This window comes from Oncorhynchus kisutch, linkage group LG13 (genome assembly GCF_002021735.2).
Source record: "Oncorhynchus kisutch isolate 150728-3 linkage group LG13, Okis_V2, whole genome shotgun sequence".
NCBI lineage: Eukaryota > Metazoa > Chordata > Actinopteri > Salmoniformes > Salmonidae > Oncorhynchus > Oncorhynchus kisutch.
The window spans coordinates 82271-100227 of record NC_034186.2 but is presented as its reverse complement, the minus strand read 5'-3'; the positions used below and the strand labels follow the sequence as shown (position 1 = coordinate 100227).

General features: G+C 45.7%; 1 protein-coding gene across 2 annotated transcripts in view; it reads left to right on the top strand.

Annotated features, from left to right (window-relative positions):
• The window catches only part of shroom2a (shroom family member 2a), a 112578-nt gene that overhangs the window by 31468 nt on the left and 63153 nt on the right, over nt 1-17957 (top strand). For both annotated transcript variants that reach the window (XM_031838118.1, XM_020472802.2), the window contains exon 4: nt 13873-13995. In XM_031838118.1, coding sequence (XP_031693978.1) covers nt 13873-13995 — 123 coding nt within the window. The remainder of the gene's footprint in view (nt 1-13872; nt 13996-17957) is intronic.

The following is a 17957-nucleotide window of genomic DNA, read 5'->3' as shown; positions in this document are numbered from 1 at the left end:
TTTGCCACACCCCACAGGATGTAGCGTTTGAGTGAAAGGAAGTAGAATTGAATTCTGTGCAATTCAAAGTAGGGCTGACCCCATTTAGTCAACTGGTCGATTGTTTGGTCAATAGGATGTTGGTCGAACCAACCAAGATATCTATTTTTAGTCGAGCAGTGGCAAATATATTTACTAAAATGTTGGCACACGAGACACCAGCCTGATCCATTGCGGAGACCCGTGTCAGTGGGCTGACCCGTTGCGGAGACCCGTGTCAGTGGACTGATCCATTGCGGAGGCCCGTGTCAGTGGACTGATCCGTTGCGGAGGCCCGTGTCAGTGGACTGATCCGTTGCGGAGGCCCGTGTCAGTGGACTGATCCGTTGCGGAGGCCCGTGTCAGTGGACTGATCCGTTGCGGAGGCCCGTGTCAGTGGACTGATCCGTTGCGGAGGCCCGTGTCAGTGGACTGATCCGTTGCGGAGGCCCGTGTCAGTGGACTGATCCGTTGCGGAGGCCCGTGTCAGTGGACTGATCCGTTGCGGAGGCCCGTCTCAGTGGACTGATCCGTTGCGGAGGCCCGTCTCAGTGGACTGATCCGTTGCGGAGGCCCGTGTCAGTGGACTGATCCGTTGCGGAGGCCCTTCACAGTGGACTGATCCGTTGCGGAGGCCCGTCTCAGTGGACTCATCCGTTGCGGAGGCCCGTGTCAGTGGACTGATCCGTTGCGGAGGCCCTTCACAGTGGACTGATCCATTGCGGAGGCCCGTCTCAGTGGACTCATCCGTTGCGGAGGCCCGTGTCAGTGGACTGATCCGTTGCGGAGGCCCGTGTCAGTGGACTGATCCGTTGCGGAGGCCCGTGTCAGTGGACTCATCCGTTGCGGAGGCCCGTGTCAGTGGACTGATCCGTTGCGGAGGCCCGTGTCAGTGGACTGATCCGTTGCGGAGGCCCGTCTCAGTGGACTGATCCGTTGCGGAGGCCCGTGTCAGTGGACTGATCCGTTGCGGAGGCCCGTGTCAGTGGACTGATCCGTTGCGGAGGCCCGTGTCAGTGGACTGATCCGTTGCGGAGGACCGTCTCAGTGGACTGATCCGTTGCGGAGGCCCGTGTCAGTGGACTGATCCGTTGCGGAGGCCCTTCACAGTGGACTGATCCGATGCGGAGGCCCGTCTCAGTGGACTGATCCGTTGCGGAGGCCCGTGTCAGTGGACAGATCCGTTGCGGAGGCCCGTGTCAGTGGACAGATCCGTTGCGGAGGCCCGTGTCAGTGGACTGATCCGTTGCGGAGGCCCGTGTCAGTGGACTGATCCGTTGCGGAGGCCCGTGTCAGTGGACTGATCCGTTGCGGAGGCCACGACGATGACACACCACTATCACCAGTAGTACATTTACCGTTAATTACCATCGTTCCTAATCTACAATGTTTGTTTGGATACGGTCATTTCTGTTGATGCATTCAATCAATTATTATCCCAATCGTTCTGTTGTCATTGTAGGAGTGGCCACGTTGTTAGCGGAGCACACCACCTGGGGTTAGGGTTAAACTAGGCTACACTTGGGAGAAAGTTTTGATTGATTTCATTCCAGTTATGAGTGGTCTTTTGTTTGTAGCGCTCCTGCCGTTCTTGAGTAAGGACACGCACCTGACTACAGATAGAAATAGTCCTAGGTGACCTGGCCTGCGCGCAAATGTAGTCCTATGTGTCCCTTTGGGGATCTGGTAGTATGTCTGATTGTCTTAACTCACCGTCACTGTGGAGCTTCTCAAAGTCTTTTTCTTCACCTCAAACTTGATGTTTGATCTGATTTGATGATCTGTTTTTACACCCATTGAGAATGACAATAATTCCTCAATGTAGCCTATTAGAAAAATATTTTGATAACCACCCAGCATGAAAGGGAAAAATGTCTTGATCCAGTGGAAACTTGATAAAATATGCTGATTACTTCTTATCCCTTAAGCAAATAGTCTACAGCTGTGTCTGTCCAGAGCTCACTGGTACAGGAAACACTGAGGGGACAGAATATTTTATACAATGTTTCCAGTTGGTTAGCACCAGTTTGGGGCTGGACCAAGTTAATAGTTGATACAATGTTTCCAGTTGGTTAGCACCAGTTTGGGGCTGGACCAAGTTAATAGTTGATACAATGTTTCCAGTTGGTTAGCACCAGTTTGGGGCTGGACCAAGTTAATAGTTGATACAATGTTTCCAGTTGGTTAGCACCAGTTTGGGGCTGGACCAAGTTAATAGTTGATACAATGTTTCCAGTTGGTTAGCACCAGTTTGGGACTGGTTTTGAGTGAAAACCTCCTTCCATCAGCAAGGGCATTGAAGATGAAATGTGGCTGGGTCTTTCAGCATGACAATGATCCCAAACACACCGCTTGGGCAACGAAGGAGTGGCTTCGTAAGAAGCATTTCAAGGTCCTGGAGTGGCCTAGCCAGTCTCCAGATCTCAACCCCATAGAAAGTCTTTGTAGGGAGTTGAAAGTCCGTGTTGCACAGCAACAGCCCCAAAACATCACTGCTCTAGAGGAGATCTGCATGGAGGAATGGGCCAAAAAAACAGCAACAGTGGGTGAAAACATTTTGAAGACTTACAGAAAACGTTTGACGTCTGTCATTGCCAACAAAGGGTATATAACAAAGTATTGAGAAACTTTTGTTATTGACCAAATACTTATTTTCCACCATAATTTGCAAATAAATGCATAAAAAATCCTACCATGTGATTTTCTGGAATTTTTTTTCTCATATTGTCTGTCATGGTTGAAGTGTACCTATGATGAAAATTACAGGCCTCTCTCATCTTTTTAAGTAGGAGAACTTGTACAATTGGTGGCTGACTAAATACTTTTTTGCCCCACTGTATATACAGTGCCTTGCGAAAGTATTCGGCCCCCTTGAACTTTGCGACCTTTTGCCACATTTCAGGCTTCAAACATAAAGATATAAAACTGTATTTTTTTGTGAAGAATCAACAACAAGTGGGACACAATCATGAAGTGGAACGACATTTATTGGATATTTCAAACTTTTTTAACAAATCAAAAACTGAAAAATTGGGTGTGCAAAATTATTCAGCCCCCTTAAGTTAATACTTTGTAGCGACACCTTTTGCTGCGATTACAGCTATAAGTCGCTTGGGGTATGTCTCTATCAGTTTTGCACATTGAGAGACTGACATTTTTTCCCATTCCTCCTTGCAAAACAGCTCGAGCTCAGTGAGGTTGGATGGAGAGCATTTGTGAACAGCAGTTTTCAGTTCTTTCCACAGATTCTCGATTGGATTCAGGTCTGGACTTTGACTTGGCCATTCTAACACCTGGATATGTTTATTTTTGAACCATTCCATTGTAGATTTTGCTTTATGTTTTGGATCATTGTCTTGTTGGAAGACAAATCTCCGTCCCAGTCTCAGGTCTTTTGCAGACTCCATCAGGTTTTCTTCCAGAATGGTCCTATATTTGGCTCCATCCATCTTCCCATCAATTTTAACCATCTTCCCTGTCCCTGCTGAAGAAAAGCAGGCCCAAACCATGATGCTGCCACCACCATGTTTGACAGTGGGGATGGTGTGTTCAGGGTGATGAGCTGTGTTGCTTTTACGCCAAACATAACGTTTTGCATTGTTGCCAAAAAGTTCAATTTTGGTTTCATCTGACCAGAGCACCTTCTTCCACATGTTTGGTGTGTCTCCCAGGTGGCTTGTGGCAAACTTTAATTAAACAACACTTTTTATGGATATCTTTAAGAAATGGCTTTCTTCTTGCCACTCTTCCATAAAGGCCAGATTTGTGCAATATACGACTGATTGTTGTCCTATGGACAGAGTCTCCCACCTCAGCTGTAGATCTCTGCAGTTCATCTAGAGTGATCATGGGCCTCTTGGCTGCATCTCTGATCAGTCTTCTCCTTGTATGAGCTGAAAGTTTAGAGGGACGGCCAGGTCTTGGTAGATTTGCAGTGGTCTGATACTCCTTCCATTTCAATATTATCGCTTGCACAGTGCTCCTTGGGATGTTTAAAGCTTGGGAAATCTTTTTGTATCCAAATCCGGCTTTAAACTTCACAACAGTATCTCGGACCTGCCTGGTGTGTTCCTTGTTCTTCATGATGCTCTCTGCGCTTTTAACGGACCTCTGAGACTATCACAGTGCAGGTGCATTGATACGGAGACTTGATTACACACAGGTGGATTGTATTTATCATCATTAGTCATTTAGGTCAACATTGGATCATTCAGAGATCCTCACTGAACTTCTGGAGAGAGTTTGCTGCACTGAAAGTAAAGGGGCTGAATAATTTTGCACGCCCAATTTTTCAGTTTTTGTTAAAATTTTTGTTAAAGTTTGAAATATCCAATAAATGTCGTTCCACTTCATGATTGTGTCCCACTTGTTGTTGATTCTTCACAAAAAAATACAGTTTTATATCTTTATGTTTGAAGCCTGAAATGTGGCAAAAGGTCGCAAAGTTCAAGGGGGCCGAATACTTTCGCAAGGCACTGTATACACTGCTCAAATAAATAGGGAAATAAAGGGAACACTAAAATAACACATCCTAGATCTGAATTAATGAAATATTCTTATTAAATACTTTTTTCTTTACATAGTTGAATGTGCTGACAACAAAATCACACACAAATTATCAATGGAAATCAAATTTATCAACCCATGGAGGCGCCGACAGAAATGGCCGCCTCGCTTCGCGTTCCTAGGAAACTATGCAGTTTTTTGTTTTTTTACGTGTTATTTCTTACATTGGTACCCCAGGTCATCTTAGGTTTCATTACATACAGTCGAGAAGAACTACTGAACATAAGAGCAGCGTCAACTCACCATCAGTACGACCAAGAATTTGACTTTCGCGAAGCGGACCCTGTGTTCTGCCTTTCACCCAGGACAACGGAATGGATCCCAGCCCGGTGAACCCAAAAAACGACTTCGAAAAAGGGGAAAACGAAGCGGTCTTCTGGTCAGACTCCAGAGACGGGCACATCGTGCACCACTCCCTAGCATTCTCCTCGCCAATGTCCAGTCTCTTGACAACAAGGTTGATGAAATCCGAGCAAGGGTAGCATTCCAGAGGGACATCAGAGACTGTAACGTTCTTTGCTTCACGGAAACATGGCTCACTGGAGAGACGCTATCGGAGACGGTGCAGCCAGCTGGTTTCTCCACGCATTGCGCCGACAGAAACAAACATCTTTCTGGTAAGAAGAGGGGCGGGGGCGTATGCTTCATGGTTAACGAGACGTGGTGTGACCAAAACAACATACAGGAACGCAAGTCCTTCTGTTCACCTGATTTTAGAATTCCTCACAATCAAATGTAGACCGCATTATCTACCAAGGGAATTCTCTTCGATTATAATCACAGCCGTATATATTCCCCCCAAGCAGACACATCGATGGCAATGAACAAGCTTTATTTGACTCTTTGCAAACTGGAATCCATATATCCGGAGGCTGCATTCATTGTAGCTGGGGATTTTAACAAGGCTAATCTGAAAACAAGACTCCCTAAATTTTATCAGCATATCGATTGCGCAACCAGGGCGGGAAACACCTTGGATCATTGCTATTCCAACTTCCGCAACGCATATAAGGCCCTGCCCCGCCCTCCTTTCGGAAAAGCTGACCACGACTCCATTTTGTTGATCCCTGCCTACAGACAGAAACTAAAACAAGAAGCTCCCGCGCTGAGGTCTGTCCAACGCTGGTCCGACCAACCTGATTCCACACTCCAAGACTGCTTCCATCACGTGGACTGGGATATGTTCCGTATTGCGTCAGACGACAACATTGACGAATACGCTGATTCGGTGTGTGAGTTCATTAGAACGTGCGTTGAAGATGTCGTTCCCATAGCAACGATTAAAACATTCCCAAACCAGAAACCGTGGATTGATGGCAGCATTTGCGTGAAACTGAAAGCGCGAACCACTGCTTTTAATCAGGGCAAGGTGACTGGAAACATGACCGAATACAAACAGTGTAACTATTCCCTCCGCAAGGCAATCAAGCAAGCTAAGCGTCAGTATAGAGACAAAGTAGAATCTCAATTCAACGGCTCAGACACAAGAGGTATGTGGCAGGGTCTACAGTCAATCACGGATTACAAAAAGAAAACCAGCACTGTCACGGACCAGGATGTCTTGCTCCCAGGCAGACTAAATAACTTTTTTGCCCGCTTTGAGGACAATACAGTGCCACTGACACTGCCCGCAACTAAAACATGCGGACTCTCCTTCACTGCAGCCGACGTGAGGAAAACATTTAAACGTGTCAACCCTCGCAAGGCTGCAGGCCCAGACGGCATCCCCAGCCGCGCCCTCAGAGCATGCGCAGACCAGCTGGCTGGTGTGTTTACGGACATATTCAATCAATCCCTATCCCAGTCTGTTGTTCCCACATGCTTCAAGAGGGCCACCATTGTTCCTGTTCCCAAGAAAGCTAAGGTAACTGAGCTAAACGACTACCGCCCCGTAGCACTCACTTCCGTCATCATGAAGTGCTTTGAGAGACTAGTCAAGGACCATATCACCTCCACCCTACCTGACACCCTAGACCCACTCAAATTTGCTTACCGCCCAAATAGGTCCACAGACGATGCAATCTCAACCACACTGCACACTGCCCTAACCAATCTGGACAAGAGGAATACCTATGTGAGAATGCTGTTCATCGACTACAGCTCTGCATTTAACACCATAGTGCCCTCCAAGCTCGTCATCAAGCTCGAGACCCTGGGTCTCGATCCCACCCTGTGCAACTGGGTACTGGACTTCCTGACAGGCCGCCCCCAGGTGGTGAGGGTAGGCAACAACATCTCCACCCCGCTGATCCTCAACACTGGGGCCCCACAAGGGTGCGTTCTGAGCCCTCTCCTGTACTCCCTGTTCACCCACGACTGCGTGGCCACGCACGCCTCCAACTCAATCATCAAGTTTGCGGACGACACAACAGTGGTAGGCTTGATTACCAACAACGATGAGACAGCCTACAGAGAGGAGGTGAGGGCCCTCGGAGTGTGGTGTCAGGAAAATAACCTCACACTCAAAGTCAACAAAACTAAGGAGATGATTGTGGACTTCAGGAAACAGCAGAGGGAACACCCCCCTATCCACATCGATGGAACAGTAGTGGAGAGGGTAGTAAGTTTTAAGTTCCTCGGCGTACACATCACAGACAAACTGAATTGGTCCACCCACACAGACAGCATCGTGAAGAAGGCGCAGCAGCGCCTCTTCAACCTCAGGAGGCTGAAGAAATTCGGCTTGTCACCAAAAGCACTCACAAACTTCTACAGATGCACAATCGAGAGCATCCTGTCGGGCTGTATCACCGCCTGGTACGGCAACTGCTCCGCCCACAACCGTAAGGCTCTCCAGAGGGTAGTGAGGTCTGCACAACGCATCACCGGGGGCAAACTTACCTGCCCTCCAGGACACCTACACCACCCGATGTCACAGGAAGGCCATAAAGATCATCAAGGACAGCAACCACCCGAGCCACTGCCTGTTCACCCCGCTATCATCCAGAAGGCGAGGTCAGTACAGGTGCATCAAAGCTGGGACCGAGAGACTGAAAAACAGCTTCTATCTCAAGGCCATCAGACTGTTAAACAGCCACCACTAACATTGAGTGGCTGCTGCCAACACACTGACTCAACTCCAGCCACTTTAATAATGGGAATTGATGGGATTTGATGTAAAATATATCACTAGCCACTTTAAACAATGCTACCTAATATAATGTTTACATACGCTACATTATTCATCTCATATGTATACGTATATACTGTACCTTGCCTATGCCGCTCTGTACCATCACTCATTCATATATCTTTATGTACATATTCTTTATCCCCTTACACTTGTGTCTATAAGGTAGTAGTTTTGGAATTATTAGCTAGATTACTTGTTGGTTATTACTGCATTGTCGGAACTAGAAGCACAAGCATTTCGCTACACTCGCACTAACATCTGCTAACCATGTGTATGTGACAAATAAAAATGGATTTGATTTGGAGTCACACTCAAAATTAAAGTGGAAAACCACACTACAGGCTGATCCAACTTTGATGTGTTGTCCTTAAAACAAGTCAAAATCTGGCCTGTTCACAAATGCTCTCCATCCAACCTCACTGAGCTCGAGCTGTTTTGCAAGGAGGAATGGGAAAAAATGTCAGTCTCTCGATGTGCAAAACTGATAGAGACATACCCCAAGCGACTTACAGCTGTAATCGCAGCAAAAGGTGGCGCTACAAAGTATTAACTTAAGGGGGCTGAATAATTTTGCACGCCCAATTTTTCAGTTTTTGATTTGTTAAAAAAGTTTGAAATATCCAATAAATGTCGTTCCACTTCATGATTGTGTCCCACTTGTTGTTGATTCTTCACAAAAAAATACATTTTTATATCTTTATGTTTGAAGCCTGAAATGTGGCAAAAGGTCGCAAAGTTCAAGGGGGCCGAAAACTTTCGCAAGGCACTGTATCTTCCTCACTAACTTTAAGCATCAGCCGTCACAGCAGCTCACCGATCACTGCACCTGTACACAGCCCATCTGTAAATAGCCCACCAAACGACCTCATCCCGATATTGTTATTTATTTTTGCTCTTTTGCACCCCAGTACCTCTACTTGCACATCATCATCTGCACATCTATCACTCCAGTGTTAATTTGCTAAATTGTAATTATTTCGCCACTATGGCCTTTTTATTGTCTTACCTCCCTAATCTTACTACATTTGCACACACTGTATACACATTTTTCAATTGTGTTATTGACTGTATGTTTGTTAATCCCATGTGTAACTGTTGATTGTGTCGCTTTGCTTTATCTTGGCCAGGTCGCAGTTGTAAATGAGAACTTGTTCTCAACTGGCCTACCTGGTTAAATAAAGGTGAAATAACAAAATTGTAAACTCCCTCAAAACTTGAGACATCTCTGGCTTTGTGTTGTGTGACAACTGCACAATTTAGAGTGGCCTTTTATATTCACCAGCACAAGGTGCACCTGTGAAATTATGCTTTTTAATCTGTTTCTTGATATGCCACAACTGTCAGGTGGATGGATTATCTAGGCAAATGAGAAATGCTCAATAACAGGGATGTAAACCAATTTTTGCACAACATTTGAGAGAAATAACCTTTTGTGCATTTTCTGGGATCTTTTATTTCAGCTCATGAAATATGGGACCAACACTTTACATGTTGTGTTTATATTTTTGTTCAGTATAATTACATGGAATACCAATTTGTGAAGTTATCGTCTCTTTGTTTTCGAGAATAAGAAGTTCTCAGATATTTTGGACATTTTCAATCATTTCATTTTTACTTCTGCACTACTACAGCATATTCTGCCACTTGTCGTTCAGCAACCAAGACCGAAAACATCCTGGCAACGTCCATGGAAGATGTCCGCGTCATTATTTACACCGAGCTGCATAGCAATGATCCCCAGCTTCGCAGCCTTTCTGATCTGGTCCTCCATGGAGGGGCACCAACGGTGACACAACAACGAGAATTGTTTTCTCGACCTGACCCATTTTCTTGACTACCAGCGGAGTTAGCTGGGAAATCAAGCTTTTGCCCGAATCCAGTCGGGAGAATAGCGAAAACATCTTCTCCCCAGAGAAAAGCCTTCAAAGCAGTTATTTGCTATTCTTTCAATGAAGTTCTGCCCTCCAGTTCTGGTACAACTGCTGCTATAGCAGCATGGACACCAACCTCCTCAAGAGCAGCCTGTTATGATGTTTGACTTCCTGCCCAGTAAACTGTGCATTCTGAAAGTATTTACACCCCTTGACTATATCCACATTTTGTTACGCTACAGACTTATTCTACACACTACAGACTTATTCTAAAATGCATTGAAATAGCTTTTTCCCTCACCAATCTGTACACACCCTAAAGACTTTTTCGCAAATGTATGAAAAAATAAACAACCTTTACTCAACTTTGTTGAAGCACCTTTGAGTCTTGGGTATGACGCAACAAGCTTAGTTTTGTACCTTGTCAGCTCAGGGATTCGAACTTGCAACCTTTCGGTTACTAGCCCAACGCTCTAAGCAGCACGGCCAGGTGGACTGGGGACAGCAAGCAGTCCTGAGGCATGGTCCTAGGGCTCAGGTCCTCCGAGAGAGAGAGAGAGAATTAGAGAGAGCATACTTAAATTCACACAGGACAGTCAGCGTGCATGCGCTCGGCCCGCCAGAAGGAGTCGCTAGAGCGCGACGGGATATGGACATCCCAGCCAGCCAAACCCTCCCCTAACCCGGACGACGTTGGGTCAATTGTGCGACGCCTCATGGGTCTCCTGGTCGCGGCCAGCTGCAACACAGCCAGGGATCGAGGACTGCTGTAGACTGCTGTAGCACTCTGGAGGACACTAATTTTAGGTTTAAACTGCAAAATTGTCTCTGACCCATGGGGAAAATGTGTAGAATTGCAGGAAATTAGCTTTAAAACTGCAAAAGTTTATCTCGTATGTGAACGGGGGGGGGCCTTTAAATAGTTATTTCCCAGGGACCAAGAATTGATTAGTCCGGCCATGCACGGTAGCGGTCTTAGTAAAACTCCTTGTATGCTATTTCTATCGCACTCCAAAGTTGGAGTTGAGTTCTGATTTTGAGGTCGAGGAAGTTGCTATCACAAAAGGGATGTGACAGTCATGGAATTCTGGATGGCAGGACATTGGTCAGCCAAATGACCATCCCAACAGCAAACATTTTTAATTTGGGACACAACGCACATTTTCTCTTCTCCTCCTGACTGCATGTGCTGCTGCTGCAGGGAGGGTGGTGTTGCCTATGCAACCAAAACATATTTGTTTAAGCAAGGAGGAACAAAGGTGAATCACATTGTAAAGAGTGTTACCGCGGTAACAGAGGCCATCCTGTCTCGTCTTCAGTCAGCTGTTCGTTTTACAAAAACAAACAAAACATTTTATTTTCATGACGGTCTTAATCTTTAATCGTTGTTTACACGATTATACGGTTATTGTGCCAGGCCTAGTCCCTCCAGCGCTTAGGTTGACCATTTGTTAGGTTTGTTAAAATAGAGCCCTACATGTCGTTCCATGGTTCAGCGTTTCAGCCCGTGTTCCTCCTCCCCTGTTGGCAGGAATATGAGAATGGTGGATTTAGTAGCTACTGGAAAAATGCCCTCTGAGACTGATGTCCATGTGGCCAGGAGCTTTCTCAACAAGATATTACGAAATTCCATGAGGTATGCTTCCATTAGCTAGCTAGCCAATAGCATCCATCCCCCTTCCTCCTCCGCTTGTTGTCATCCACACAGACCTCTACCCATAATGCCATTATTCTGCTGTGTGGTAATATCATCATTCCAACCATCTGTGTTTCTTCCTAGTTCAACATCTCCCATGATTAGTCACCATTTTGTTTCATGATAAGTGACCATTTTCTTTCCTTCATCAAGTAGTGTCATGGATAATGCTTTTATCATGAGATTTATTGACGATAAGTAAGATTCATGTCAAGACCTTGACCTGTCATTCATGTTGAGGAGTTTCCATGGTTATCATAAACATTACCAGCCCATCTACACTGCCCTCATGTCTTAATACTACTGCCTGTTTTGTTGTCAATACTGCCTGTTGTGTTGTTGTCAATACTGCCTGATGTGTTGTTGTCAATACTGCCTGATGTGTTGTTGTCAATACTGCCTGTTGTGTTGCCGTCAATACTGCCTGTTGTGTTGCCGTCAATACTGCATGTTGTGTTGTTAAATACTGCCTGTTGTGTTCTGGTCAATACTGCCTGATGTGTTGCCGCCAATACTGCCTGATGTGTTGCCGCCAATACTGCCTGATGTGTTGCCGTCAATACTGCCTGATGTGTTGCCGTCAATACTGCCTGATGTGTTGCCGTCAATACTGCCGGATGTGTTGCCGTCAATACTGCCGGATGTGTTGCCGTCAATACTGCCTGATGTGTTGCCGTCAATACTGCCTGTTGTGTTGTTGTCAATACTGCCTGTTGTGTTGTTAAATACTGCCTGATGTGTTGCCGTCAATACTGCCTGATGTGTTGCCGTCAATACTGCCTGATGTGTTGCCGTCAATACTGCCTGTTGTGTTGTCAAAACTGCTAGTTGTGTTGCCGTCAATATTGCCTGTTGTGTCGCCGTCAATATTGCCTGTTGTGTCGCCGTCAATATTGCCTGTTGTGTCGCCGTCAATACTGCCTGTTGTGTCGCCGTCAATACTGCCTGATGTGTTGCCGTCAATACTGCCTGATGTGTTGCCGTCAATACTGCCTGATGTGTTGCCGTCAATACTGCCAGTTGTGTTGCCGTCAATACTGCCAGTTGTGTTGTTGTCAATACTGCCTGTTGTGTCGCCGTCAAAACTGCCAGTTGTGTTGTTAAATACTGCCCATTGTGTTGCCGTCAATACTGCCTGTTGCCGCCGTCAATACTGCCTGTTGTCGCCGTCAATACTGCCCGTTGTCGCCGTCAATACTGCCTGTTGTCGCCGTCAATACTGCCTGTTGTCGCCGTCAATACTGCCTGTTGTCGCCGTCAATACTGCCTGTTGTCGCCGTCAATACTGCCTGTTGTCGCCGTCAATACTGTCTGTTGTCGCCGTCAATACTGCCTGTTGTCGCCGTCAATACTGCCTGTTGTCGCCGTCAATCCTGCCTGTTGTCGCCGTCAATACTGCCTGTTGTCGCCTTCAATACTGCCTGTTGTCGCCTTCAATACTGCCTGTTGTCGCCGTCAATACTGCCTGTTGTGTCTCCGTCAATACTGCCTGTTTTTGCCGTCAATACTGCCTGTTTTTGCCGTCAATACTGCCTGTTGTGTCGCCGTCAATACTCCCTGTTGTCGCCGTCAATACTGCCTGTTGTGTCGCCGTCAATACTGCCTGTTGTCGCCGTCAATACATCCTGTTGTCGCCGTCAATACTGCCTGTTGTGTTGCCGTCAATATTGCCTGTTGTGTCGCCGTCAATACTGCCTGTTGTGTCGCCGTCAATACTGCCTGTTGTGTCGCTGTCAATACTGCCTGATGTGTTGCCGTCAATACTGCCAGTTGTGTTGCCGTCAATACTGCCTGTTGTGTTGTTAAATACTGCCTGTTGTGTTGTTGTCAATACTGCCTGTTGTGTTGCCGTCAATACTGCCTGTTGTGTTGTTAAATACTGCCTGTTGTGTCGCCGTCAATACTGCCTGTTGTGTTGCCGTCAATACTGCCTGTTGCCGCCTTCAATACTGCCTGTTGTCGCCGTCAATACTGCCTGTTGTCGCCGTCAATACTGCCTGTTGTCGCCGTCAATACTGCCTGTTGTCGCCGTCAATATTGTCTGTTGTTTCGCCGTCAATACTGCCTGTTGTGTCGCCTTCAAAACTGCCAGTTGTGTTGTTAAATACTGCCTGTTGTGTCGCCGTCAATACTGCCTGTTGTGTTGCTGTCAATACTGCCTGTTGTCGCGTTCAATACTGCCTTTTGTCGCCGTCAATACTGCCTGTTGTGTCGCCTTCAATACTGCCTGTTGTCGCCGTCAATACTGCCTGTTGTATTGTTGTCGTCGTCAATTCTGCCTGCTGTGTTGTTGTATTAATACTGCCTGTTGTGGTTTTGCATTGTTACTACTGCCTGTTGTGGAGTTGCGTTGTTACTACTGCCTGTTGTGGTGTTGCGTTGTTACTACTGCCTGTTGTGGTGTTGCGTTGTTACTACTGCCTGTTGTGGAGTTGCGTTGTTGGTGATAATGGCCGTGGTGATCATGGCGTCATGTGTTAATGTAACTCAATCAGCCAGTCACAGTAATGGAGGCCTGTTCATTTCTGCTTCCCAAGAGGACTTGGTCTAATCTAGTGCTTATCTCTCTCACTCACTCATATCTTTAGGAGGAATGAAGCTGTAAGCAGGCCTCACTCCTGGCACGCCACCAAGTTCAACGAGAGCCAATCAGAGACGGCCAAAACTCAGTCTCCACCCCCGCCAGTCTGGCAGACCAGATATGATGCAAGGTAACCCAGTGTTCCCCGCTAAGACATCAGGCTTAGAGCCCTACCCATGCCCACAACATTCAGACCCTACCCATGCCCACAACATTCAGGCCCTACTCATGCCCACAACATTCAGGCCCTACCCATCACAGCCCCGATTGTTTGTGCCAAATTTAAGACCGAAATCAGAAATAACTAGCTCCATTAGTAAATCTATTAGCTGTCTCTGTCTGTCACTTGCTCCCTGCCCACAGCTTGCTCTGCATGCAGTTTGCTCATTGCTGCTCTGGGTCTGTGAGTATCCATAGTAACAGCTCCGCTTGGGCTCCTCTGCTCAATGAAGACCATGAGAGTGCAGTTAGCTACTTTTCATCACTCTAGGATCATTTATTATTTTCTGTTAAATAATCTGTCCTGTTTTATATTTGACAGGGTTGAAGCACTTCTAACACCACATGATCTTAGTCAGATATGACTGTGCTGCACGAGCAAATGGCTCAGCTTCAAAATGTTAGTGATACCCGAGCCCTGAAAAATAAAACGGGCTCTACCCGGATGTAGAATGTCTGGGCCCGTTGGGATCGGTCGGGAAGCTGAGCTCTATTCAGGCTCCATGATCTGATGAAAGTTTTACTGTGACTACTTTCCACTGGCCCACAACTTCAGAGATTTGTTTCAAAATAAGACCAGTAGTTATTCTGTACCTCAATGCACTATGGACCTTTTTCATCGTTATTATACTGAGTGTGCCTAAAATCTTGTCCGTTTGTATAGATAGTTGAGCTTTCATGTAGAGGTTTTCTCGGGTCTAAAAAGTTGGATCCAAATGGAACAGAGGACGATCAGACCCGGACCCTAAAGAACACAATAAAAATAAATAAAAAGGGGGACGTGGACCCGATCAGACCTGAACCTGAATGGACCCTCTGATTACCAGATCTATACCAGTACCCTAGACCAGATTCGATTGGACTTGAGGGACACATTTTATTTTTTCAGCAAAGTTGCTCTTCTGGTTAACAAATATATCTGCAGTTTAGGTTGGAAGTTTACATACAGTTAGGTTGGAGTCATCAAAACTCGTTTTTCAACCACTCCTCACATTTCTTGTTAACAAACTATAGTTTTGGCAAGTCGGTTAGGACATCTACTTTGTGCATGATAAAAGTCATTTTTTCAACACTTGTTTACAGACAGATTATTTCACTTATAATTCACTGTATCACAATTCCAGTGGGTCAGACGTTTACATACACTAAGTTGACTGTGCCTTTAAACAGCTTGGAAAATTCCAGAAAATTATGTCATGGATTTAGAATCTTCTGATAGGCTAATTGACATCCATTTGAGTCAATTGGAGGTGTACCTGTGGATGTATTTCAAGGCCTACGTTCAAACTCAGTGCCTCTTTGCTTGACAACATGGGAAAATCACAAGAAATCAGCCAAGACCTCAAAAAAAATTGTAGACCTCCACAAGTCTGGTTCATCCTTGGGAGCAATTTCCAAATGCCTGAAGGTACCACGTACATTTGTACAAACAATAACACGCAAGTATAAACACCTTGGGACCACACAGCCGTCATACCGCTAAGGAAGGAGACGCGTTCTTTCTCCTAGAGATGAACATACTTTGGTGCGAAAAATAAAAATCAATCCCAGAACAACAGCAAAGGACCTTGTGAAGATGCTGGAGGAAACAGGTACAAAAGTATCTATATCCACAGTAAAACGAGTCCTATATCAACATAACCTGAAAGGCCGCTCAGCAAGGAAGAAGCCACTGCTCCAAAACCGCCATAAAAAGCCAGACTACGGTTTGGCAACTGCACATGAGGACAAAGATTGTACTGTTTGGAGAAATGTCCTCTGGTCTGATGAAACAAAAATAGAACTATTTAATAATGACCATTGTTATGTTTGGAGGAAAAAGGGGGGAAAAGGGGGATGCTTGCAAGCTGAAGAACACCATCCCAACCGTGAAGCACAGGTGTGGCAGCATCATGTTGTGGGGGTGCTTTGCTGCAGGAGGGACTGGTGCACTTCACAATATAGATGGCATCATGAGGATGGAAAATTATGTGGATGTATTGAAGCAACATCCCAAGACATCAGTCAGGAAATTAAAGCTTGGTCGCAAATGGGTCTTCCAAATGGACAATGACCCCAAGCATACATCCGAAGTTGTGGCAAAATGGCATAAGGACAACAAAGTCAAGGTATTGGAGTAGCCATCTCAACACCCTGACTTCAATCCCATAGAAGATTTGTGGGCAGAACTGAAAAGGTGTGTGCGAGCAAGGAGGCCTACAAACCTGACTCAGTTACACCAGCTCTGTCAGGAGGAATGGGCCAAAATTCACCCAACGTATTGTGGGATGCTTGTGCAAGGCTACCAAAAACGTTTGACCCAATTAAAAATTTAAAGGCAATGCTACCAAATACTAATTGAGTGTATGTAAACTTCTGACCCACTGGGAATGTGATGAAAGAAATAAAAGCTGAAATAAATAATTCTCTCTACTAGTATTCTGACATTTCACACTCTTAAAATAAAGTGGTGATCCTAACTGACTTAAGACAGGGATTTTTTACTAAGATTAAATGTCGGGAATTGTGAAAAACTGGGTTTAAATATATTTGGCTGAGGTATATGTACACTTCTAACTTCAGCTGTATATGCTGGCTAGGCCTTCTAAAAGTCAATAAATTCACCTTATTAGCATACAATATGCTATAGGCTCTGCAGAGCCGTGGTCAGGTCCAATCGGGTCTGTCAACTGTAGTTACATAGACCCGATAACCATCCCACAGGACCTGACCCGAACCCAAGAGAAAAGTTAGAATTTTGGAACCAGAACCGCCCGGGCTCCAGGTCAAGTATTGGGTATTTGGGTTGTGTTTGACCTGTGAATACCTCTACTAGCATGTCCCCCGAAGTACTGTGTTAGACTGTAGCATTATGTAGGTCAATGGGCCTCTACTAGCATGTCCCCCCCAAGTACTGTGTTAGACTGTAGCATTATGTAGGTCAATGGGCCTCTACTAGCATGTCCCCCCCAAGTACTGTGTTAGACTATAGCATTATATAGGACAATGGACCTCTACTAGCATGTCCCCCTCCCCCAAGTACTGTGTTAGACTATAGCATTATGTAGGTCAATGGGCCTCTACTAGCATGTCCCCCCCAAGTACTGTGTTAGACTATAGCATTATATAGGACAATGGACCTCTACTAGCATGTCCCCCTCCCCCAAGTACGGTGTTAGACTATAGCATTATGTAGGTCAATGGGCCACTACTAGCATGTCCCCCCCAAGTACTGTGTTAGACTATAGCATTATATAGGACAATGGACCTCTACTAGCATGTCCCCCTCCCCCAAGTACTGTGTTAGACTATAGCATTATGTAGGTCAATGGGCCACTACTAGCATGTCCCCCCCAAGTACTGTGTTAGACTATAGCATTATATAGGACAATGGACCTCTACTAGCATGTCCCCCTCCCCCAAGTACTGTGTTAGACTATAGCATTATGTAGGTCAATGGGCCTCTACTAGCATGTCCCCCCCAAGTACTGTGTTAGACTATAGCATTATATAGGACAATGGACCTCTACTAGCATGTCCCCCTCCCCCAAGTACTGTGTTTGACTATAGCATTATGTAGGTCAATGGGCCTCTACTAGCATGTCCCCCCCAAGTACTGTGTTAGACTATAGCATTATATAGGACAATGGACCTCTACTAGCATGTCCCCCTCCCCCAAGTACTGTGTTAGACTACAGCATTATGTAGGACAATGGACCTCTACTAGCATGTACCCCCCAGGGTACTGTGTTAGACTATAGCATTATGTAGGACAATGGACCTCTACTAGCATGTACCCCCCAAGTACTGTGTTAGACTATAGCATTATATAGGACAATGGACCTCTACTAGCATGTCTCCCCAAGTACTGTGTTAGACTATAGCATTTTATAG